This window comes from Ruditapes philippinarum, unplaced genomic scaffold, assembly GCF_026571515.1.
Source record: "Ruditapes philippinarum isolate M1 unplaced genomic scaffold, ASM2657151v2 ctg3132_1_1_1_1, whole genome shotgun sequence".
Lineage (NCBI taxonomy): Eukaryota > Metazoa > Mollusca > Bivalvia > Venerida > Veneridae > Ruditapes > Ruditapes philippinarum.
The window spans coordinates 30,172-57,152 of NW_026863573.1; the positions used below are offsets into that span (position 1 = coordinate 30,172).

The 26,981-nt window shown below is 33.4% G+C and overlaps 2 protein-coding genes across 3 annotated transcripts; both read right to left on the bottom strand.

Moving 5' to 3' along the window:
- Positions 1 to 1,385: 1,385 nt before the first annotated feature.
- Positions 1,386 to 24,280, bottom strand: LOC132722539 (uncharacterized). Its single transcript, XM_060707047.1, has 10 exons — positions 24,195 to 24,280; positions 7,471 to 7,557; positions 6,878 to 6,991; positions 6,396 to 6,554; positions 5,897 to 6,024; positions 5,311 to 5,410; positions 4,728 to 4,828; positions 3,484 to 3,647; positions 2,413 to 2,553; positions 1,386 to 1,602 (listed from the first exon to the last, which is right to left on the bottom strand). The coding sequence occupies exons 1-10, from the start codon at positions 24,195 to 24,197 to the stop codon at positions 1,481 to 1,483; spliced, it is 1,119 nt and encodes a 372-aa protein (XP_060563030.1). The 5' UTR covers positions 24,198 to 24,280; the 3' UTR covers positions 1,386 to 1,480.
- On the bottom strand, positions 15,866 to 24,925 carry LOC132722540 (uncharacterized). Of its 2 annotated transcripts, none has more exons than XM_060707050.1 (10): positions 24,884 to 24,925; positions 23,682 to 23,768; positions 22,706 to 22,819; positions 22,220 to 22,378; positions 21,658 to 21,785; positions 21,246 to 21,345; positions 19,847 to 19,947; positions 19,175 to 19,338; positions 17,972 to 18,112; positions 15,866 to 16,092 (listed from the first exon to the last, which is right to left on the bottom strand). In XM_060707050.1, exons 2-10 carry the CDS (start codon positions 23,766 to 23,768, stop codon positions 15,971 to 15,973), a joined length of 1,116 nt encoding a protein of 371 aa, XP_060563033.1. In that variant the 5' UTR covers positions 24,884 to 24,925; the 3' UTR covers positions 15,866 to 15,970. The 2 variants fall into 2 exon arrangements, with proteins under 2 accessions (XP_060563033.1, XP_060563032.1); XM_060707049.1 differs by lacking the exon at positions 24,884 to 24,925 and adding an exon at positions 24,749 to 24,849.
- Positions 24,926 to 26,981: the final 2,056 nt, after the last annotated feature.

The following is a 26,981-nucleotide window of genomic DNA, read 5'->3' on the forward strand; positions in this document are numbered from 1 at the left end:
ACTCTAGGTTAAATACTTTTTGAGTTACGTGCGACACAAAAGTGAACGGACGGACGCACGGACGGAAGGACGGACGGACAGACGGACGGACGGAAGGACGGACGGACAAGGGTAAATCTAAATGCCCGCCACTAACGTGGGGGCACAAAAATGTGAAATGATATCTTGATTAATTTTACTCTGAAATTATCAAAAATGATTTTTATTTATAAATCAGTAATCCAACCAAAGCATAAAAGAAAAACACTTATAATCAGAGACCGGGCTACTTCGCTTGAAGAGCATGACAACATCGTATCATTGTCTTCAGGCAGCAAGAACTCCACGGAGGTAAAAAAAAACAGCCTAACGTCATTAAATTGAAAATCTGACGTAGATCAACCGGTACACTGCAAATGGAAAATTATATGGAAAAAAGCAGATAAAAAATCTAGATCAAATTGGATATTAAGTGCGATTCTTAGACCGACTTTAGTTAAAAGCGTTCTTTAAGAACGCCTTTTCTTTTAAGGTTATTTTGTACAAAAACAAGAGCTGTCCGGAAAACGGCGCGCTCGACTATTCTCAGTTATTGACATAACTCTGTAAAACGGTAACTCAGATTTATGATTCATGTGCCCATCATGTTAGACAATCACAGAGGACAAGTGTGTGAACTTTTATCCCATTCCCTTAAATAGTTTTGGAGAAAGCAACTTGCACGCAAAAAAAGAAGAGAAAAACTTAACCAAAGTCTAACTCTGACACCAACGCTGACGCTAACGCCGGGGTAAGTATGATAGTTCTCCCTATACATGTATCACTCTTGAAACCATCATATCAAATATTCTCAGTGGAGTCCCTTTAATATTACGTTATATACGAAACATAATTGATAGTGTACGCATCTAGAATTGTATTTCATTTGAAACTGACCAAACATACAGTTTTAGAGATACTTTTATGGATTTTTTGAATGTATTGAACTTGTACATGTATACAACGCACTGTTAAAGTACGATCGAGATAACCTTATCTTACGTAGTAAATCACGTCGCAAGCAAATGTAGTCCATATTCGTAGCAAAGGTCTAGTTGAGAAGGTATAACTTTATTATCAATTCATATGTCAGCTAATTTATTCCAAATTTCTATTATCATACACGCAGTAGTGCAAAACTAATATAATATGTCCTTGACAATTAAAAGCATTTATCAACCTGTTCTATGATGATTTGACATGCATATTTGATATAAAGACTTCATTGGTAAATATGACTAAAACATGAACTGTTATAAAGACACAAGGATTTGATATAAAGGTGTCATGATTTGTAACAGGTCAAATATCCTTGAAATTGCAATGGTCCCCGAGAGAAATCTAAAAGAAAAACTTGAACTAGTGTAAAACATTAAACTGTTTTAATAAAATCTAATACATAAAACTGATTATGTCGCCATAAGTATTCACTGTAAAAATGATTACAGCTAGATAAACAAATTTATGTTCTTTTTTTAACTGGAGATACACTTTCATCCGGCCATGATGTTATATCATTTGTAACTGCCTCCTCCTTGTCTATGATTCTGTCCATTTCGCCATTGAACAAACCAAATATACCACCTTTAATATAAATAATCAATAGAAATCTAAAGAATTCAAGTAGGTTGTTTAATGACTCTTCTGACTTTTAACTTGAACATCTAAAAGAAAAAAATGATAATGAATGCGTACCTATATCAAAGAATACAAACGTACAATATTAATGACTACAGGCTACAGGAAATATTTCATAAATAACCTTTTCTCGAGACATATTTATTTTATAGAAAGAGCAAATAAAAAAGGTCAATGACGTCGCAATCAATGTCTATCGCTTTTCAGACATAAATTTTGGCCATAGGCTGGATGCATTCAAAAACTGGCCAATCAGGTTGAAATGGAAGTATGAAAAAAGTATCAAAATCGCCCCTAGCTGCAACAGCGATTATAATTAAAAAATTATGGACCAAATTAGCTGGGTTTTTTTCTATTTTAAATGTCAGGTGCCATTTTTATCAGAATGATAATTTAATAATTCTGAAAATAATCTGATTTAACAACTCCCGAAATTCTGAGCATACGACAGTTAGAACTACAGATCTAATGGGGATGGAGCTTTGACTTGTTCCAGAATAAGTTGAGAATTTTTTAATAACAACATTTCGAAGTAGTGTTCTAAATTGTGCTCAAAGTATGCTTTAGAGACCTTTGTTTCAGTCGTTTCTCTTTTTTATCATGTCTCAATTAAATCTGGTGTCGACAATTTGAAAAACAATTTTGCCCACAGTAATGTATGAAATGTTTGACTTTAAGTACTCGTTACCAGTTAAATGGGCAAAGCCAGTAAATTTTGATGTCTTATCATACATATATGCTTTATTTTACATTTACCTGTATGTATAAAAAGTATTCTTTTTCCTTTAAATCTTGATGGATTGTTTTCCAGCTCTCCAATCATTCCCAGTGCCCCTTTTCCAGTGAAGTAAGGGTCAAGTAAAATCCCTGTAGTTGAGCTGACTCGTGTAATGAAATCTAAAAGTTAAGTATTATGTACCAGTAATTTAATATGCATGAGCCTTACAAAATTAAGAAATATATATCACTTTTGAGAGAATTGTTGTAGACTAATGCACGAATATAATCACGATGTGCGATATGCCCGAGTGATCAATTACAAAGCATTTGAACGATACAGTGTGCATTATTGTACTATTTCCATTCTAACATGCAAATAAACTAGATAATTGATAAAAATATGAGCCAAACGATGACAAAACCAACATAAAAAATGGGTTTGCGACCAGCATGGATCCAGACCAGCATGCGCATCCGCGCAGTCTGAACAGGATCCACGCTGTTCGCTATAAGTTTCTTTACTTGTTAAATAATATGTAAGCGAACAGTATGGATCCTGATCAGACTGCGCGGATGCGCAGGCTGGTCTAGATCCATGCTGGTCGCAAACCAATTATGTTTGATTTGTCATCGTGCGGCTCCAGTAAGTAATATTTCTGACGTCATTGGTTATTCGACGTCAAATCTGACGTTGAATATGACATGTAAGCATTCATTCTTAATGCTGTGAATATATCTGTAATAATGCACTTGATTGTCCTATCTGTTTGCTACCGGAAGAGTGTGAAGCGTGTTGAGTTGCATTCAATTTTTCTTTCAATCTTTCAACGGAAGAGACAGTGCTTGTGCTATTCACGTTTCGCATATTCATTGCTTTTAAATGGAGTCCATAGTTAATATTTATCATACTATTGCTCTTATCTTTACAGTATATTGTTATATGTGACTGCATGCTCACTATTTTACTATTCATATACAACTAGATCAGGGATTCGATTTACCTGCTTGCAAGTTTTTGAGCCAGTAGTCAAAGGGTGGGGTTTTTGTTTGTTTCTTTCTTTTTTTCGGGAGGGTGTGTTTTTTGTAACTATTTTTCAGTTAACTTACTGAGAACTTCATCTGTCGCGGTACCGAATCTTTCTCCAATATAACCCTCTATAATATCAAGAATGTCTTCAGACTTTACAGAGTCTAAACCTAGCTTATGTAGTAAACCATTCATATCCTTATACAACACTTCTTTTGGTTGCCCAATCGTCACGGCATGAACTCTGGTAATACAAAATAAACGTATAAATGTCTTAATATTTTTCTTCAACTACATTAGAAGAGTGTATCTACCATTCTCATTCTAAATACCTTAGTTGTCCTTTAAATCTGGGCCAGAAATCATTTTTGTGAAAATTCAAAAATAAGTATTAACTGAAGAGCTGTGCAGACGGCATTGGATATACATTGTACTTGCTGATTATGGTTTGTAAAACTCGCTTGGGTTGATTCAGTCAGAGACATAGGTAGCCTCTGATTCGTTCGCTGCCAGCAGTCTAAGGTCTCATTACAATTAAGGTAATCTTGTTTATTAACCCATTACTTCATGAGCATTTTGTGAAAAATGACTGTTTTCATTGAAAAGTCTCCCGTTACAAGTTCAAATTGCTATAATGCTATAAAAACTGCTTTAACACTAATCAAACTTGGCACAAATGTTGACTGGACCATTGCCCTTGCAACAACATGCTCAGGCTTAAATTTTCTGTTACCATGGCAACGAGGGGACATCTCAAAATTGCCAAAAATCACTATTTTGCGTTGATTGTTTCCATCAAAATTGATTTCAAAGTGCTGCAACTTCTCAATGGATTGAGATAGAGTCAAATGCTTTTCTGCGTTGGTTACACGGTACCTTATGCTCAATCTGGGGTCATTTACAGCCTCTCACAAGTCCAAAATTTTCTTGGCCCATCCCCCTTCTGGCAACCCCCTGATGTATCTTTTGGTTGGGGGCCGCGCCGAAAAAGAGGTCACTTTTTTAACAACATTTCTCAAACAAAAACAAGTGTTTGGGGCCGAAATAAAGCATTTTTTCATCATTTGAGACAACAAAAAGGGGGGTGAAAAAGGCGTTAAAAAGGCGTGTATATGAAGTAATGGGTTAAATAGGTGGTATAACAATTCTCATTCCTCCAAAAGAAAAACTAATATTATGTTTCAAAATTTTGTGAAACGATGTTATAATATAAGATATTTCATTTTCCACTGTCACACATCAACGGTTTCTTTAGCAGTTTTATCATATAACAAATAAAATCAAAAGATAAAAGTAAAGAAGTAAAACAGTATTGAGTTGTTACCCTAGTTTTGATCCCGTTATAAAGTTGGCTACAGCTAATCCTAGGGAAGTCCCTCCAGTCGATATTGTTACTACAATATCGTCGAAGCGGTCGTGCAATCCCTTTCGAAAGATCATGCAAAGAAATTATAAATAATTTTTTTGATTTATATGAATGAATTTGACTGTTGAAAAAATTTTGGTGACAACCACTAGATGGACTCACCTGCCACATATCACAGCTTTACAATTGTACAAAAGAAAATTGTAACTTTTAAGTAAAAATATCTTTAAAAATCTGATTCAAAGACATATATTAAATCAAATTTATGCACTGTTTATGGAAAAGTCCTTATTGGTACCACATCTTGCAAAGGGCATGCACTTGTATATTTGCCCAGTCAACAATATTTTATTTTTAATTGATTGTTTAAATTTGTAAAATTTCTTTATATTGCATCTAGTTTTCTTTACGACATTTAACCGTATTGGGAATATTCAAATATGACAAAGCTTTGACCAATCATGAACAGATGTCAGAATTACAAAAATGGTAATACATTATTAGCAATTTAAACAAAAAAAACTAATATTATGATATATACCTGCTGTAGAAGTTCTTCAAATAATGATATAAATGCAAAAACTGCTTTAACGGTTGTCCCGCCTAACGGAATACAGTAGCACTTCTCTTTGTATGTGTCACTGAATGATATTTGAAAAGGTTAATTTATACAAATAAAAAGATCTATAACAGTTTTCCAAGAAAGTATCGTCATGAGTTTCTACCGTACAAAAATAAACACAAGTAAAGATGTCCCAGCATCGAGTTCTTTAAAAGTAAATACAACTACTTATAGTATAATAGTTTAATGCACGGTTCGAGTTCAGGAATATAATCACGAAGGTCTATATATATACATGCAGTCTAGTTTTATACGTAGGTTCGATTGCTACAGATATTGTTTGCTGAGGCCTTGGCCGAAGGAGCAACCTATGTTGCCACAGGGGGGGGCGGACCTCAGTCCAGACATATTGTATGGTTTGCTTTTCTTTTTTGTTAAAGTAAAATTCTCATATTTTGCTGTTTTAATTATTGATAATTGAGTTTTATATGTGAATTAACATGTTATATATGTTATAATTATATAGTTATTGAAACTTGATGTGAAAAATATAGACAATATTTACCTAATAAATTGCTCCATTTTCTTGACTCTTCTTTTGATACACTCATAGTTTTCTTGAGGTGCCAGATAAAGTTTACTCCCCGCCATTCTGTACAACAATGTGTTACCCATAGACCCCAGATCTGCTTTCTACACGTGCATAATACAATATCATTATACACTAAATATATGTCATAATTATATCAAACATATCAAATTAAGATTTCATGTAAACTGTTTATTAAAAAAACTTGCAGTGAAACACGTTTTCCGTATATATATATTTCCGTGTATTGCCAGACTCATTTTTTATTTCAGCCAATACGCACAATTTGCCGGGAAGTCTTTCAAATTGTAATATCTAAAAAGTGAAAAATGTATACTCATGAAAGTATTCATTTTTATATCACTCGATGAAAATAAATTTAGTATTTATTAAAAAACTTGAATATCCTTTATAAATTGAATTAAAAAATGATGTGAATGTATATATTAACTCAGTGTGTAGATGATGTACATACTTTCTCAACGCCGTCAATCACAATGTGTGGTTTAAAACCCAGTGACCTACAAATGAGAGAAACTGCTCGACAATGTCCGGACTGAGGTCCGCCCCCTGTGACAACATGGGTTGCTCCTTCGGCCAAGGCCTCAGCAAACAATATCTGCAGCAATCGAACCTACGAATAAAACTAGACTATTTAGAAACATAATAAGCATCAGAGCTCTGATTAATGCGATTTCTAAGTTGAATCACTCCGATCGTATTCATTAAGAATTCGGTTAGTGTCGATCTAAACTATTAAACAGATTATTGTTAGCATGTCCAGACTCACCAAATTTATTGCTCACATTTTCAGAAAAAAAAAGATTAAATAATAGAAAACATATCTTATATTATTATACGAACAATTTGAGCAAGATATCAATGTATTATAATTTTGAGGTACTTTCTTTATTAAAGATAGCACTTTGACTTTTTATCATGGGTTTTAATATTTACCTTATTTCCTGAGAGCTCTGTACCAGTGAGATCATCCCTCTTTATAAATATCTCAACACCTTCCGGTAAACCAGCAAGATTCCATCTATGCAAGGGGGTGTTCAAATTTGAAAGCTGCAATTATATAACAAGATATACAATGTCAAAAATTAGAGAGTATTCAAATTCTGTATGTAAAACATAAGGCGCCTTTTGACGCATGCTAAATGCATGTATATTGTAAATCATATTGCAGAAAGTATTGCAAATACATGTATTGTGATTCAGACATTGCTTCACTCTGACACCATTTATTAGTTCGTTAAATGTAAAAAGGAACACAAACACAGACAAGCGCGCGCACACACATAAATTAAGTTTCGCGAAACAGCATAGAATCCCTATTTATTTTTATTTTTTTTTTTTTTTTTTTTTTTTTTTTTGTAGATTATAAATCTAATTATAATCTAGGTCAACAAACCATTTTCGTCTGCATGATTAATAAGGCGTATTGGCTTGTTTAGTGGCTGCAGATATACTTCTAACTATATCAATGTAACACATACTTTGTTTAGAATAATTATGTTAGTATATGATATAGAAGATGTACTTACTTTAACAAAATGTGACGGTATACTTTGTAGGTGATTGGCCCACACAGGCACTTTATATGGGAATAACTTGTAAAATTCTCCATCCATCTATAATAAAAAAAGTCTGTTATAATTAATAAATCCTGTTTATTATAAAACAATTTTGATGATATATATGGCTTAATATAAAAGTCTGTTGTAAAGAATAAAGCCTGTTTATTATAAGACGATTTTGATAATATATGGCTTAAAAGCAAAGCACCCTAGCAAAATCCACGATACCTGCATACATGTCTCTCATCAATGTTTCTTAAGGTGACGACGGACACTTTCCGTGGTACTACCATAAATGTCATTTAAACTAACATATTTTAGAAATAATTGCCATTTATTTAAATCTTGTGCTTTAAATGTCTTTGATCTTCATAAAAAATAACATATTTGAAAAAAATGCCTTTGTAAATAGTAAATTTTGAACAAAAATCCTATTATTTTAAATCGTCCTATCAAAGTCATTTTTTATTTTTTTTGTCATCAAACTTTTGCAAAATTAACATAATTATAATATCTAGGGAACCGTGTCTCAGATTATTTCTATCTTTTCTCAAAAAAATATTACGTAACGTCAAACATTTTATGCGACTTTTTTAACCATACATATTACGTAATTAAAGATAATTAAGTCACTGATTGAGCTCACAAAAATCCCAGACACGGTTCCCTCCGTAATTGAATTCCCTTTCATGTGCATCTATCTATCTTTAAACCGCATGTAAATTTCTTGATTATTAAAAAAGTTATGCCTATTGACCCACATCAAACAAAGTGTCTTAAATCGACTGTTCTCTCTCAGACCAGCTAAATTATTGCATAACACGCAAATATCGCACCAAGGGGGGTCACCAGTTGCGGTAACATACTTTAACAACTTTTTCATGTCCCAGTGACATCTGACAAATTAAAAATCTGCTGATGAAAGAAATTTCTTTAAATCTTGGCGTGATATACTGTCCGTCTGGTATCTGTCTCAGATGTCACGTGACTATTGCTAAATTTGAGGCACTCTGTGAGGGCAAATAGAACGCATTTAACGTGCGACCGCCAGCGGGATAATTGATTTTCTTCACTTTCGAAGTTTATTATTATCATCATCGTTACGTGTATTACATTATATCAGTGTCCCGCTGCCTGTGTTCGTGTATGAAATTCCGTTAGCCACTAATTAATTAATCAATTAATTAATTAATTAAAATAACGAAAAACTAGACTTAATTTAGTCCGTGGTACGATGTACAAATAAGAATGGGATATTATATATTTTTGTCCGACCGATTCATATAAATGCCTGACATATTTTAATAGAAATAAAAGACATCACTCGATCAATATGATCTGACCTTGACTTTTATTATCATGAATATTCATCTATGCACGGCATAAATCTCAATTCATTTTCTTCTGGGATATACACTCAATAAATTTCATTCTTTATCTCAGGTTTATTAGAACTGTGTGTTCGATTTACTGGCGAACATAATATTCAAAACATTCACTAAAATATATTTCAATATCTGTCCGATTTTTCTATCGAATCATAAAGAAAATATCATCCCCAGATTATCATAAAATATTTAAGAAATTTGTCTTCACCAGTCATATCTATAAGCGTTAACATAAAGATGATGTCTGTTTCTTTTTATATAGTAAGAAAACGAGGATTAATGTACAGCTAGCTATTGGATACGTACAATTGTCCATAAAGTCAATGTAATGTCTATCAGATAACGGGACAAACAAATTATTAGTTCACACATTATTGATATAATAGGCAGCTACATTGTTTTAACCACCCCCATGTCGTGCGATTTGCCGTTATTCTGAATTATTTATGTTAAATCTTGGCCGATTATTTCTTAATTTATTAAAAGGCTAAATAAAAGGAAGACGATACAATGTTGAAATATTCATAAAAGTAGTATGGTCCGGTAATTCACGGATATATGCCACAACAGGGGGTGGAGCGTTATCGATAATTGACAGGTTACGCGAATAGCAGATGAAAATGGTAGAGGTACCGTTTTAAAACGTTTAAAAACTAACTGCTTCCAAAATTAAATCACGAATGTGTTCAGAAAAGGTTGTTAATCTACTAAGCAAAAAATGTCATTTTAGGTATTTTTAGTGATAATTGACTCCGTTGTCACCTTAAATGACCTTTTTCCTGTATAATACCTACTGCCTTGAACCATTTTTCAACAAAGTGTAAACAAGTTTGCTTCTTTAAAAAAGAAGCATGCGAGAGGTCTTTTTGCAGCTAAGGAAGATTTGTTTTATTCGAAAATATTTGAAGATTTTTGCATAAAAGGCACAATGATAAATTTATGAATTACAATTATATAACAAAATAGATTTTACATAAAAAAATGTTTATATCATTTGATTGGAATAAACAGTATATAAAGCTGAGTGTCTCCAACCACAATATTTGAAGAAAATCTAACTTGAGTAAAATCTATGCTATTTACGCCAAAAAATCTCCGTTGCGTTTTTTAGTCATACCAGGTTAAAGGAGCACACGGTTCACTCGGTCATAAAATAGCGCATGGTGATATTGTAGCTATAATGTTCACTGTTTTTCGTTAAAGTCGTATTTTGAAGCGGAGCATGCGCATAACAATTTTTGTAGACTGCTCCTAATGATTTTACACTTTAAATGAGATTCATTTACTACAATCAGATACGCAAAAATGGATGCCGCGAGCAATCAATCTGAACACTGTGGAGAGGTCTGATGGCCTCTCCAATTATCACTGTTCGTCTGTCATCGATGGAGCTCACTCTTTAAGTCATAATTTTTAAAACAGACATTTTACTGTTATTTAATGCGGTCAATATTAGATTCAGCTTTTTTTTCGAGTCTATCGTTGCTAATTTAATCACCTTTTTTCGAGTCTATCGTTGCTAATTTAATCACCTTTCTATTTGAAGATGATTGGTAATAAATAATTATTAATTTCTTGGCGCATTTCAAATAATCAGCAAGTACATGGAGAAAAGAAACTTAAAAATACTGACCTTTTAAAACTTCCTTTTCACAAAGGGAGGTAATGTTTCTTGGTGCAGGTAAGAACACAAACGTACGTTTATATATTAAGCTAGTCACAGAGCCAATACATAGAGCAGAGTGCGTATATTTACTAAGCATGCGCAGTTAACATTATAACTAAAGCATCACGGGAAGGTCTGCACTTAGTATGTAAATCAAATACTGTTACATCTTTTCTCTTATGTCCAATCTTATTCAGTTCAGAATATTAAATCATTAAAAAAATGATGACTAAGAAATACTTAAAAACATAAACAAATCATGATCTGAAAATCACAACTGTCGGAAAAATAAGCTGTTACTGTTAATAACATATATTAATTTTTAGTACACAGTCTCACAATTTCTACAGTGTGTATATATATAATTATGTAACATAGTCCTTGTATTACACTGGCAAAGTATGGAGAAACCTCGTTAGGATGGACACCGTCCCAACCATTCTTTATCCATCCGATTAATTTCTGAAGAGTCGAATCTTCAGCAGTTGCTTGTTTAATTCGTGTTTGTCTTTGAGGAGACACCGCTAGATAATATCTGACATATCAGTGGATTCGATTTCTTTCTCGTAATCTGAAAGTAATACTTCTTCAAGTGATGTAGCTTTGTCCTTGGTCAGATATACTCTTGATAGTGTATCCGCAATATACAAATGTTTGCATTTCTTATAACTAATCTCATAGTCATGTGTTCCTAATTTTAGAAACATTCTTTGTAATCGTTTTGGTGCCTTGTACAAACTTTTCTTACTAATTATTTCCAATGCTTTATGGTCATTTTCAACAATAACCTTTCTTCCATATTTAAATTGATGAAATTTGGTCATTCCGTACAGGATACTTAATAGCTCCTTTTCTATCATTGCATTATTCCTTTCTGCATTTGTTAAACTACGGCTTGCATATGCTACATGCTGTCCTTTTTGTTACAATACACATCCAAGACCGGCTTCTGAGGAATCCGTTTGAAGAGTAACTTCAGACTCTGGGTCAAAATATCGTAATACTGGAGCATCGCACACTGCCTGTTTAAGCGTGTCAAGCACTTCATCGTGGATTTCTGTCCACTGAAATACTGCATCTTTATGTGTCAATTGTCTTAACGGCTCACATAGTTCACTTAGTTAATCTAAAAACTTCGTTAAGTAGTTATCGAGGCCTTAAAAACGTTGTACAGCTTTCTTGTCTGTGGGTCTTGCCATGCTCATAATTGCATCTACTTTAGACGGGTCAGGTTTCTCCCCTGTGTCTGTCATCAAATGTTCTGCTAACGACATCTCGGTTTTGTGCAACTGAAATTTTTCTTTATTTAGCTTAATATTTCTCCCTTGGCATCTTTCTAGTAGTTTCGCTACGTTGTTTCATAAATGATTATGTCGTCTGCGATCGCTTTTATACCCGGTAGCCCTTCCAAATTCTTTTCCAGGTATTGTTGAAAGTACTCTGGTGCTGGTGAAATACCAAATGGCATAACAAGCAAGCGATATCGTCCGAATGGCGTTTCAAATGTTGTCAAATAGTTTGACTGTTCATCTAGCTCCACATGACGAAAAGCATTTTTTACATCGCATTTTGAAAATACTTTTGCAGAATTTTAGTTCAGACAACACATATTCAACCACTGGTAGCAGAAAATGACTTTTTTTCAAAGCAGTGTTCAAATTTTTTTGGATCTTTACATATTCTAAGTATTCTAAGCGCATTTGATATTTTCTTCACAATTACTTAAGTTGATATCCAGTCTGTTGGAGTGTTAACTTTTGCTATTTTGCCCATGTTCTCAAGTTTTATTAGTTCTTTTCATTGCAATAGGAACTCTTCTGAGTGGTATTTTCACACGTTTCACTGTATCATCAAATTCCAAGTGTAGTTTTCCCCGAAATCGTCCTTCGCCCTCAAATACCGACGAATTTTTTCCATAGTTAATTTAGAGTTTTTATCAACACTGACGGGATAAATGTTATGATATTGTATCTTAATTAAATTCATTTTCTGAATTGCCTCAGATCCTAATAACGGAAAAGCCGTATCATTTTCAATTACGATAAACCGCACCTCATATCGTTTTCTTGTCCTGGGATTTTTCAAAACTAATTTACACGTACCACAAGCTTTCATTTTTGATTTGTCATACATTGATAACGTTATGTTAGTTTTCTCCATTATCTCGTCTGGCACGTCGACTTCGGTAAAATATTTGCTGTAGCTCCGCTGTCTAACTGAAATCACACAGTTTTGTTTTGATTAATTAATAACATGTTTGTGTAAATGTTTCTGTCTCACCTTGTGAAAGACGTAACGTTCGAATGTCACTTTGGTTTTGCCAACACAGAACGTTTCGAATTTATCAATGACAATGTCGATATCGTTCTTGTCTGTTTCATTTGCAAAGTCAAACCCGCAAAATATATCCATTGCTTCAGGCCCTATGCATGTTAAAAATGTTGCTGCTCTTAGATCCTTTGGTTAAGTCCATTCTCGTAATAAATCCAGCCACGTCTGAATTTCTTCCAGTTTGTTGATACATTTCCGTCTAAATCCAATTTCTGTTGGAAAGGAATCAACGACGACACAGCATTTGATGTGTGCGCAGCGGGTGTTGGCGGTTCGGTCCGTTCATCGGCACTCATAATTGTGCTAATATGTCCAAATATTAAACTTTTGCACGTAAATTATAAGATTAATAAATCCACCACTACACGAATTATGCTTCAAGCAAAGGGTCACATTTAATCCTTTTTGCGTATATAAGCAGTTTTATACTTCTGACACCATGTTTCTTGGTGCAGGTAAGACCACAAACGTACGTTTATATATTAAGCTAGTCATACAGAGCTAATACATAGAGCAGAGTGCGTATACATTGTATTTACTAAGCATGCGCAGTTAACATAACTAAAGCATCATGGGAAGGTCTGTACTTAGTATGTAAATCAAAAACTGTTACAGGAAACTTAATTGTAAAGATAAGATTTTTCTTTAGTTCTTTTTTATCACGATGTCTATTTTCTACAGTTTACAGGAATAATTCTAATGAATAACATCAACGCATTAATAACTAATATTGCAAAACTCTAGTAAGCCTTTATACTACATTGCACATGTATGTTAACCCATTACTTCATGAGCATTTTGTGAAAAATGGCCGTTTTCGTTGAAAAGTCTCCCGTTACAAGTTCAAATTGCTATAAAACTATAAAAAGTGCTTCAATACTAATCAAACTTGGCAGAAATGTTGACTGGACCATTGCCTTTGTAACAACATGTCCAGTCTTAAATTTCCTGTTACCATGGCAACGAGGGGACATCTCTATTTTTTAATTAATTGCTAAAAATCACTATTTTGCGTTGATTTTTTCGATCAAAATTGATTTCAAAGTGCTGCAACTCCTCAATGGATTGGGATAGAGTTAAATGCTTTTCAGCGTTAGTTACACGTTACATTATGATCGATCTGGGGTCATTTTTAGCCTCTTTATGTTCAAAATTTTCTTGGCAATGAGGGGACTGCCGCCCCCCTTCGAACCCCAAAACATCCCCCTTCTGGCAACCCCCTGATGTATCTTTTGGTTGGGGGGCCGCGCCGAAAAAGTGGTCACTTTTTTAAACAACATTTCTCAAACAAAATGAAGTGTTGGGGCCTAAATAAGGCATTTTTTCACCATTTGAGACAACAAAAAGGGAGGGGGAAAGGCGTTAAAAGGCGTGTAATCGGGTATTGGGTTAATCTGATTATTAAATTAACTGTTACAAAGGCATCTGACAGCTAACTATAAAATTTGGTGTCGCACGCAAATTTTTATCTGAAATTTTTTTCACTCTACCGCCACCACCCCACCACAACTCCTTGCCTAGTTTTGATATTGTTTGTTTTACTACATGTTACTTTTATTTGTACAGGACGAATTGCTGTCCAACTTTATGTCATGTTTTTTACTTATATAAGCTTTATATGCCTTTCTTTCTTTATTTTTAAATAAACAGTCCAGTGCCCTCTGGACTGGACATTTTCATCCGATTTAGTATTTGTTCTACCTTATCGTGACATAAATAAACTGCTGAGTCTTGCCAGGTGCAAACATAAAGGATTTATTTTTACATTGCTACGAGGCTTAGGCTATATTATGTGGCGTAGGCTATATTATGTTTAGTCTCTCAAATTCACAACAAACCTTGCATTTAATAATACTTTCCCCTACATAATACACCTTACATAAATAATCCTTATTTTGATCAAATTGTTACTAAAATATATAAAGGTGCACTTAAATCGAATGAAACACTCTACATGCAGACATTACTACAATGTACATCAAAGTGTTGAGAATTGAGTACCGCTCAAGCCGGTGCTAGGGGGCGTGAGGGATGTTGCACTTATTCATTACCCTCATGTACAGACTCAATCAAACCGAGTCTGCAATTCTTATGTTATTTTGTTGTGATTAATGCTTCCGAGGGATCACTTTGTTTCCAGAATTTTGTACTTCACAACAGCAGATGTCAAGTGCCGTGTGGCAGCCGTAAAAAGTTGCCCCGTACTTCACTTCAGTGTTGTTATATTTTCTGGTCCTTCGGGATCATTGATGCCAACACTATAAAGTGTTGAGAATTGAGTACCGCTCAAGCCGGTGCTAGGGGGCCTGAGGGATGTTGCACTTATTCATTATCCCTCATGTACAGACTCAGTCAAACCGAGTCTGCAATTCTTATGTTATTTTGTTGTGATTAATGCTTCCGAGGGATCACATTGTTTCCGGAATCTGTTGTTGTTTTGTTTTTTGTTGTTTCTTTGTTTTTGTTTTTTTATTTAAAATTTCTATCATTAATCAGTTAATTAGATTTGCTAGGATGGTTTTATTTCGTGAATGCAATCTATTTATTACTGGTTAACTTCTTTAATTAAGGCGGTATCCCTCTGTTTCCCTTCACATGTTTTACATGTATGTCTTGTGTACTGTTTCGTGTTGTGATGTCATGTCTTGTTAAATTGCCGTTTTAGAGGTAAATATCCCATTCGATGCCATTTTCCCCTTTTCCTTACACCCAAACCTTGTCTATCGTGGCCCTTTTAGTTCTTATCATTTCACTTTTTTCATCTCCCTCCTCTCCTTTCAACGCACTGGTGCCCACTCCCGTTTTTTGGTTCGGTGTTTTCTAGGTGTCCTGCTGGTGTTTCGGGGCTGCGTTCTGTAAGCGTCGCTTTACCATGCTGATTTATATTCTCATTTTTACACATGTATAGTTATTGGCAACTAAGCCTAGGGATTAAATTATATCAGTTGTAAAAGAAAAACTTGAATGAGTGTAAAACATTCAACTGTTTTAATACAATTTAATACATTCTACAGATTGCGTGACCAAATTATGTTGCAATAAGAATTCACTGTAAAATTGACTTGTGATATATAAACACATTTTAATTTCCTTTTTTAACTGGAGATACACTTTCATCCGGCCAAGATGTTATATCATTTGTAACTGCCTCCTCCTTGTCTATGATTCTGTCCATTTCGCCATTGAACAAACCAAATATTCCACCTTTAATGTAATTAATCAATGGAAAGCTAAAGAATTCAAGTAGTTTAATGACTTTTCAGAGATTTTTAATACTAGAACATCTAAGAGGGAAAAAATGAATAATAAATGCATACTTATATTAAAGACTACAGACGTATAAAGTGGCAGACTACAAGAAATAATTCATAAATAACTTTTTCTCAAGACATATTTATTATGTAGAAAGAGCAAACAAGAGGGCCATGATGGCCCTAAAATCGCTCACCTGTATATAGACCCCTGGGGCGGGGCCAATTTTAACTAAGGGGCTTTTACTTGAAGAAACTTGGTAGACACCCATTTAAAGATGTTTCATGATAAATATCTAAGTTCTATCTCTAATAAGATTAAGTTTATTCTATACACATATCGGGAAAAACAATGACACCCCCCCCCCTCTGGGCGGGGCCAATTGTGTCCCCAGGGCTTTTATTTGAACAAATTTGGTAGACACTCAGATAATTCATGCTTCATATCTAAACTCTAGCTCTTTGGGTTTTTTAAAAGAAGATTTTTAAGTTTTTACAGTATAATATTATGCATATAAGGAAAATCAATGATCCCCGGAGCGGGGCCAATTTTAACCCCTGGGCCCTTATTTGAACAAAAATGGTAGACTCCCATTAGAAGATGTTTTATGCTAAATATCTTAGCTTTGTCTCTAAAAGTTTTTTAAAAGAAGATTTTTTTAAAAGTTTTTACTATATACATAAAGGGAAAAACAATGACCCCCTTGGGGTTGGGCCAATTTTGACCCTAGGGCTTTTATTTGAGCAAACTTGGTAGACACCCACTAGAAAATATTTCATGCTTAATAGCTAGCTAAGCTCTAGCTATTGGGGTTTTTAAAAGAAGACTTTTTAAGTTTTTACTATAGTTTATACAAATAAGAAAAATCAATGACCCCCGGGCGGGGCCAATTTTGACCCCAGGGCATGTATTTGAACAAACTTGGTAGACCCTGACTAGGTGATGTTTCATGCCTAATAGTAAGCTCTAGCTCTGACGGTGTCCTAAAAGAAGATATTTTAAGTTTTTTTTCTTTCGGTTGCCATGGCAACCAGAATTCTACTTGGAATTAAATTATTTGAACAATTTTTAAAGTTGACTACCAAAGGAATATTCCTGTGAAATTTGGATGAAATTGGCAAAGTGAATTATGAGGAGATCTCGTTTAAAGTAAAAGTTTACGGACGGACGGACAGACGACGGATGGACGCCGGACGAAAAGCGATCACAAAAGCTCACCATGTCACTTTGTGACAGGTGAGCTAATAAAAAAGGGCAAAATTACATCGCTATCAATGTCTATCGTTTTTCAGACATAAGTTGTATGCATTCAAAGATTTGCCAATCAGGCGGAAATGGAAGTATCAAAATCGGAAATGGAAGTATCAAAATCGCTCCTAGCAGCAACAGCGACTATACTTTATAAACTACGGACCTAGTTAGCTGTTTTCTCTCTCTCTCTCTTTTAAATGTCCCTCCAGGTGCCATACTTTTATCTGCCGTACGATAATGTAATAATTAGGAAAATATTCTGATCCAAAAACTCCCGAAATTCTGAGCATATGACATTTAGAACTACATAATTGATCTTCGACTAGTTCCAAAATAAGTTACGATTGTTTGTAAAACAACGATTTGAAGCAATGTTCTAAATTGTGCTTAAAATTATGCTTTAAAGGCCTCCGGATTAGTTTCAGTCGTATCTCTCTATTTTATCATGTCTGGTGTCGACAAAGTGAAAAACAATTTTGCCTACAGTCATGTATGAAATGTATGAATTACCGATAAAATGGGCAAAGCCAGTAAATTTTGTGATTTGTTATCGTACATATATGCTTTATTTTACATTTACCTGTATGTATAAAAAGTATTCTTTTTCCTTTAAATCTTGATGGATTGTTTTCCAGCTCTCCAATCATTCCCAGTGCCCCTTTTCCAGTGTAGTATGGGTCAAGTAAAATCCCTGTAGTTGAGCTGACTCTTGTAATGAAATCTAAAAGTTAAGTATTATGTACGAGTAATTTATTATGCATGAGCCTTACAAAATTAAGAAATATATATCACTTTTGAGAGCATTGTTGTAGACTAATGCACGAATATAATCACGATGGCCGATATGCCTTCTCGGGAGTGATCTATTACAAAGCATTTGAACGATAAAGCGTGCATTATTGTACTATTTCCATTCTAACATGCAAATAAACTAGATAATTGATAAGAATATGAGCCGTGCGATGACAAAACCAACCTAATGGGTTTGCGACCAGCATGGATCCAGACCAGCCTGCGCAACCGCGTCTAATCAATGATCCATGCTGTTCGCTATCAGTTTCTCTGCTTGTTAAAGAGTATGTAAGCGAATAACATGGGTCCTGATCAGACTGCGCGGATGCGCAGGCTGGTCGCAAACCAATTATGTTGGTTTTGTCATTGCGCGGCTCAATTATATTGAGTAGAAGTAATATTTCTGACGTCATTTGCTTATTTGACGTCAAATCTGACGTCGAATAACATGTAAGCATTCGTTCTTTATGTTGTACATATATCGTGTAAAAGTGCACTTGATTGTCCTCTGTTTTATACTATGTAAAGCGTGTTAGAATGGTACATATCAAATTTAATCAAACAAAAACAATGGCTATTAATCATCCGTCAACAAGATAAGGATACCTGACTTCCTCTGCAGTTGCATTCAACTTTTCTTTCAATCTTTCAACGGAAGAGACAGTGCTTGTGCTATTCACGTTTCGCATATTCCTTGCTTTTTAAGGGAGTCCATAGTTAATATCTATCATACTATTGCCCTTATCTTTACAATATATTGTTATATGTGATTGCATGTTCACTCTATATATACAACTAGATCAGGGATTCGATATATCTGCTTGCAGGTTTTTTAAGCCAGTAGTTCGAATCCCGAGCATGGTGGTTTTTTTGTTTGCTTCTTTCCTTTTTTTTATTTTATTTATTTTTTTATTTTTTTAATTTTTTTTTTTTTTTTTTTTTTTTTTTTGGGGGGGGGGGGTGTTTTTATACTATTTTTCAGTAAACTCACTCAGAACTTCATCTGTCGCGGTACCGTATCTTTCTCCAATATAACCCTCTATAATATCAAGAATGTCTTCAGATTTTACAGAGTCTAAACCTAGCTTATGTAGTAAACCATTCATATTTTCATACAACTCTTCTTTTCGAAGCCCAATCGTCACGGCATGGACTCTGGTGATGAAAAATGAACATATAAATGCCGTAATATTTTTCTTATATTAGATTAGTGTAGGCCTATTAACCAATGTCATTCCAAACATCTTTATAGTCCTTTTAATCTGGACCAGCAACCACTTTTGTGAAAATTCAAAAATAAGTATTAACTGAAGAGCTGTTCAGACGGCATGGATACAAATTGTACTTGCTGATTATGGTCTGTAAAACTCGTGTGGGTTGATTCAGTCAGAGCTTTGGATAACCTCTGATTCAGTCGCTGCCAGTAGTCTAAGGGCTCATTACAATTAAAGTAATCTTGTATATCAAATAGGTGGTATGTCAACTCTTATTTCTGCAAAACGAAAAACTAAAATTCTGTTTCAAAATTTTATGAAACGATTCTATAAAACAAAATATTTCAAATTGCACTGTCACACATCATCGGTTTCTTTAGAAGTTTTATGATATAACAAATAAAATCTAAAGATAAAAGTAAAGAAGTAAAATAGTATTAAGTTGTTACCCTAGTTTTGATCCCGTTATAAAGTTGGCTACAGCTAATCCTAGGGAAGTTCCTCCAGTCGCTACTGTTACTACAATATCGTCGAAGCGGTCGTGCAATCCCTATCGAAGGATCATGCAAAGAAAATAATTGTTAGATATGAATGAATTTAACTGTTGAAATTTACAAAAACGTTATAGTAGTAACGTAAAACAAGACAGATGATCACTTAAAGTCACGTGAATATATAGGACATATACTGTAAACCCCATGGACATATAATGTAAACCCCATGGACATATACTGTAAACCCCATGGACATATAATGTAAACCCCATGGACATATAATGTAAACCCCTATGGACATATACTGTAAACCCCATGGACATATAATGTAAACCCCATGGACATATACTGTAAACCCCATGGACATATACTGTAAACCCCATGGACATATAATGTAAACCCCTATGGACATATAATATAAACCCCATGGACATATAAAGTAAACCCCTGTGGAAATATACTGTAAAACCCTATGGACATATAATGTAAACCCCTATGGAAATATACTGTAAACCCAATGGACATATAATTTAAACCTCTACAGTATAGAAATACTGTAAACCCAATGGACATATAATGTAAACCCCTATGGACATATACTGTAACCCCCATGGACATATGATGTAAACCCCTATGGACATATACTGTAAACCCCATAGACATATAATGTAAACCCCATGGACATATAATGTAAACCCCTATGGACATATAATATAAACCCCATGGACATATAAAGTAAACCCCTATGGAAATATACTGTAAACCCCTATGGAAATATACTGTAAACCCCATGGACATATAATGTAAACCCCCATGGACATATAATATAAACCCCATGGACATATAAAGTAAACCCCTATGGAAATATACTGTAAAACCCTATGGACATATAATGTAAACCCCTATGGAAATATACTGTAAACCCCTATGGACATATAAAGTAAACCCCTATGGAAATATACTGTAAAACCCTATGGACATATAAAGTAAACCCCTATGGAAATATACTGTAAAACCCTATGGACATATAATGTAAACCCCTATGGAAATATACTGTAAACCCAATGGACATATAATTTAAACCTCTATAGAAATACTGTAAACCCAATGGACATATAATGTAAACCCCTATGGACATATACTGTAACCCCCATGGACATATAATGTAAACCCCTATGGACATACACTGTAAACCCCATGGACCTATTATGTAAACCCCTATGGGCATATATTGTAAACCCATTGGACATGTAATGTCAGAATTACCAAAATGGTAATACACTTTTAGCAAATCTACACGCACTGAACCGACTTTAATTAAAACAAAAAACAACTAATATTATGATATATATACCTGCTGTAGAAGTTCTTCAAATAATGATATAAATGCAAAAACTGCTTTAACGGTTGCCCCGCCTACCGGAATACAGTAGCACTTCTCTTTGTATGTGTCACTGAATGACATTTGAAAAGGTTAATTTAAACAAATTAAGAATAAAAAGGATTTATAAAGTTTCCAAATAAGTATCTCTTTAAAAGGGTTTCAACGTGCGAAAGACATAACAAAGATGTAAGCAATTAGTTTTTGAAAGTAAATAAAAATACTATTTCTATTTTTGATTTTTTAAAAAATGATTCTCATGTTTGCTTTTTAATTTTTTTATATCCCGTTTAGTTTAATGCGAATTAACATTTAATAAATTTCACAAATATGTTATAATTATGTAGTTATTGAAACTTGATGTGGAATCTATAGACATAATTACCTAATAAATTGCTCCATTTTACTGACTCTTCTTTTGAAACACTCATAGTTTTCTTGAGGTGCCAGATAAAGTTTACTCCCAGCCATCCTGTACAACAACGTGTTACCCATAGACCCCAGATCTGCTTTCTACACGTGCATAAATACAATATCATTATATACTAAATATATGTCATAATTATATCAAGCATATCAAATTAAGATTTCATGTAAATTGTTTATTAAAGTGAATTTGAACTAAGCTCGAATAAAAAATCGGGTAAAAAGCATTACAGTGAAACATTTCCGGTATTTTAACTGGTGTCTTGCCAGAATCCTATTAAAATCCAGACAATACACAAAATTTAAAGGGAAGTCTTTCAACAGTGAAAAATGTATATAATAAACAGAAAATTCAAGTTTGTTCTATAAATACAGGATTTATCTTCATCTTGTGGTATGACCGACACGATGAAAATAAATCCTGTATTTATATTATAAAAAACTTGAATATCCTCTACATATTGACTGAAAAAAATGATGTGAATGTATATATTAACTCAGTATGTAGATGATGTACATACTTTCTCAACGCCTTCAATCACAATGTGTGGTTTTAAACCCAGTGACCTACAAATAAGGGAAACTGCTCGACAATGTCCGGACTGAGGTCCGCCCCCTGTGACAACATGGGTTGCTCCTTCGACCAAGGCCTCACCAAACAATATCTGTAGTGATCGAACCTATGAATAAAACTAGACTATTAAGAAACATAAGAAGCATCAAAGCTCTGATTTAAGTGATTTCTCAGTTGAAACATTCCGGTCGTATTCATAACGAATTCGGTCAGTGCCGATCTAAACTATTGAACAGATTAAGTCCTTACTAGCATTTAAAGATCCACCAGCTACGTTATTGCTGTTATGTTCAAAAAATGATAAAACAAAATAATATATATCTTATGTAATTATACTAATAATTGGAGCAAGATATCACTGTATTATAATTTTAATGTACCTTCTTTACTAAAGATAGCACTTTGACTTTTTATCATGGGTTTTAATATTTACCTTATTTCCTGAGAGTTCTGTACCAGTGAGATCATCCCTCTTTATAAATATCTCAACACCTTCCGGTAAACCAGCAAAATTCCATCTATGCAAGGGGGTGTTCAAATTTGAAAGCTGCAATTATATAACAAGATATACAAATGTAAAAATTAGAGAGTATTCAAATTTTGTATCATACACGTTGCAATATTGTAAAACATAAGGCGGCTTTTGACGCATGCTAAATGCATGTATATTGTTAATCATATTGCAGAAAGTAATGCAAATACATGTATAGAGATTCAGACATTGTTCTTATATATTTTATTCACTTCGACATCAGTTTTAAGTTCGTTTTCGTTAAATGTAAAAAGAAACATAAACACAGACACGTGCGCTCACACATACAAATTAAGTTTCGCGAAACAGCATAGAATTCCTATAATTTTTTGTAGATTATAATCTACATTTCATGCATCTCTTAAAGATGCTTCCGATAAGCATTGCCAAGTCTAGGTATTACGATATTTGTAAATTCATCACAAACTAGTAAGAGTCGGTGAGGTCAACAAACCATTTTCATCTGCATGATTAATAAGGCTAATTAGCTTGTTTAGTGGCTGCAGACTTGTAACTTCAAGCAAACAGAGTTGACACGCTGCATATTAATGTAACATATGTACTTCCTCTAATTATGTGATATATAAAAAAAACTTTGCATGTTTATAAAAATAATCTTAGAAAAATATGGAACTGAATTATTATATTAAACTTTGATAAATATTTTTGAAATAATTCGTTTTATTTTGAATGAATGTTAAACTTTCTCCTGTCTATGTTAAAAGAATATTGTAAGATGTGTGAGTTACATACTATTAACCTCGTTAACATTTGTAAATTGTTATTTACCTCAAATTTACATGTATTGTGTATTGAGTATATATCTTAAATCTTGTTTAGAATTATCATATTAGTATGATATAGAAGATGTACTTACTTTAACAAAATGTGACGGTATACTTTGTAGGTGATCGGCCCACACAGGCACTTTATATGGGAATAACTTGTAAAATTCTCCATCCATCTATAATATAAAAGTATGTTATAAAGTATAAATCCTGTTTATTATTAGACAATTTTGATCAATGACTTGCATTATATATGGCTTTAAGGCAAGATCACAAAAAGCGCCCTAGCAAAATCCACGATATGTGAATAGATGTCTCTCATCAATGTTTCTTAAATGACTTTTTTCTTTTTCTTATATACCTACAGCCTTGAACCACATCTTCAACCGAAAGTATTGAACAAAGTGAAAAAGTTATCACCGTTCGTCTGTCCCCGCACTTCCGGGATCAAAGCGGTAGCTTTGGGCATATTTTGAAATTGCAGCGGCGCTATTCTTCGGGTGCAGAGGAGATGGGTCGTTGTTATAATTGACCGGTGCATAGTATTACAAGTTTCAACTGCATCAACTCCCTTCCATAGGCATTTGATGGCAAATGTTTACCATGTTTACTGTTTTGATCGAGTTCCCTTTACTGTTTTGATCGAGTTCCCTTTGTGACAACTTCCCGCCGTGATTTTTACAAACTTTTATCTATAACACACACATTTATTCTTTCAATAAAAATCTACTGACAAAACGTCTTTTTGAAAAATAGGTCTATCTACTGTGTATATAAATTACTTAGTAGTAAAATACTACAGTATATACATGTATATTATATATATCAAATGTTTATTTTACATACAAAAAAACAAAAGAACAATAAACACAGTTCTTCTAAAAAAACATATTTTTTCTTTCCCAACTATGTGTAGACTGTATATACATCGATCAAGGGAGCTCACTCTTAAAGTCATTATTTGACAGTAACTGTTGTTTAATGTTGTCGAAATTAGATTCAGCTCTTTTCCGAGTCTATGTCTGTTTTAGTTTCGGAAATGCTAATTTAATCACCTTTCTTTTTGAAAATTATTGGTGATAAATAATTACTATTTTCTTGACGCATTTCAAATAATTAGCAAGTACATGGATAAAAGAAATTTATAAATACTGACCTCAATTTTTTATCTGTTAAACTTCCTTTTCACAAAGGGAGGTAACTAAATTGTAATGATGTCTATTCAGGATGTCTATTTTCTACAATTTACAGAAAAACAACATCAACGCAGTAATGATCAATATTGCAATACCTAGTAATATAAGCCTTTATACTTCATGTATGTTAATCTGATGGTTTAACTGTTACAAAGACAGCTAATTATCACCCCATGCAACCTTGACCGCTGACTTTGAATTCACGCATAATATACAAAAGTAAGTAACATTATCATGTCATAACATAAACAAGGGGCAGGACGTGAAGTGGTTGCACACTTGGTTCAAGCGAGCGAATTAGTTGCAAACTTGACAAAATGGCGAACACGGCGTAATTTTTTGAAACAGGTGAACGAATTATTGCCAGGCAAGTGGGTTTCTTTGTTATTTTGAAGTTTATTAGTATGTCTATTCCATAATGCAATATATTTGCCACACTCGGTTAAAGGTTTCACCATCATAGATTCTGTTTTGACGAAGTTATTGAAGATATAAACTGATCATGTAGATATTTTGAAATTTGACATGTGACTGTTCTGGTCGGTTTTACTCCTAATTTATTCGACTTTGTAAGTTTTGAACAGCATTTAACAATAACAAAATATGTTTCTGTCAATGCTGTACAAAAGGTTTAGTTCGCAAGTCCGAAGATAACGTTCAATACACAGAAATATATTGTTCAAGCACACTTTGGTTGCAGACTTATACTTCAAGCATTTTTGGTTGCAAACTTTTGTGTAAATAATGTGGCATGCATACTTTTAGCGAGGAATAACAAATCATTTTTTTTAAATAATTAGCAATATTAAGGCACTTATACCCGTTCATCTTATAAGAAATATATATATATACAAATTGTATATGCGTGCAGATATATCTTTACACATGGTCTTTCAAATAGATATATAACACAATATTCTAAATTGAAGTTCACTTGTGTTTATCTTCATCATTTTTTCTCCTTGATGTACTTCTTTTTTTACAAAGTCTTAGGACTTTCTATAATATCTTGGCATGACTTTCATTATTGTTCGTTTTTGAGATTTGAAATAAATTTAATTATATAGTAGATAAAAACTATATTAACATTGACACAAAGGCATTATTCACATGTTTCTTTAAATTGTTCCTTATTTTTGACCAATCGAAACATCTTCGAAATTCCTTAACTCGAACAATGACTTTAAGTAGTTTTGTCACGTATCAGTCAACGTGAATAACCAATCGTATATCATTTATATTATGATCTAATAATCAAAAATATCTTTAGAATACCAATTGACATATGATATTCATGTAGATCAAATCCGAAATATTGTAAACAAACATGTCCTTTTAACTTTTGGTTTGTAAAAATATTTAAAGTACATTTACATATTTTATGTCTAAAGCAACTGCTGATCTTTACATACGAAACAAACAAATTACAACATTTTTTGTGGTTTTGATAAACTTTGGAAATTTTGCCGAGTAACATCGTATGTGTGCACATGTCCTTATGTTTATGATGAAAGTAATTCACTTATATACAACAGTACTCTCACATACGCTTGTTTTGTATGTAGTTCTCATTTGCATTTTACATATGATGACATATTTTAGAATTGAAGTATCAATGAATATTTTTCTATATGCTATTATTTTGTTTGTAGGCTTTTACTGATGATTATAGTATTGAACTGAGAACCATGTAATTTGAAACTTAAAGTGCATAATTGTTGTAAAAGAAGAAAGTTTAAATAACATTTATAACAAAAACAAGTAACGGAACATAAATGTCAATAATCGCCATTGAAAATAAATATAACCTTCTACACTCCTTTTGCAAATTTTTACTATGGATTTCAATAGAATAAGAATAAGTTTGCAACCAAAAATGCTTGAAGTATAAGTCTGCAACCAAAATGTGCTTGAACAAGATATGTTTGTGTATTGAACGTTATCTTCGGACTTGCGAACTAAACCATTTGTACAGCATTGACAGAAACATATTTTGTTATTGTTAAATGCTGATAAAACTTTCAAATTCGAATAAATTAGGAGAAAACCCGACCAGAACAGTCACATGTCAAATTTCAAAATATATACATGATCAGTTTATATCTTCAATAACTTCGTCAAAACAGAATCTATGATGGTGAAACCTTTAACCGAGTGTGGCATATATATTGCAGTATGGAATAGACATACTAA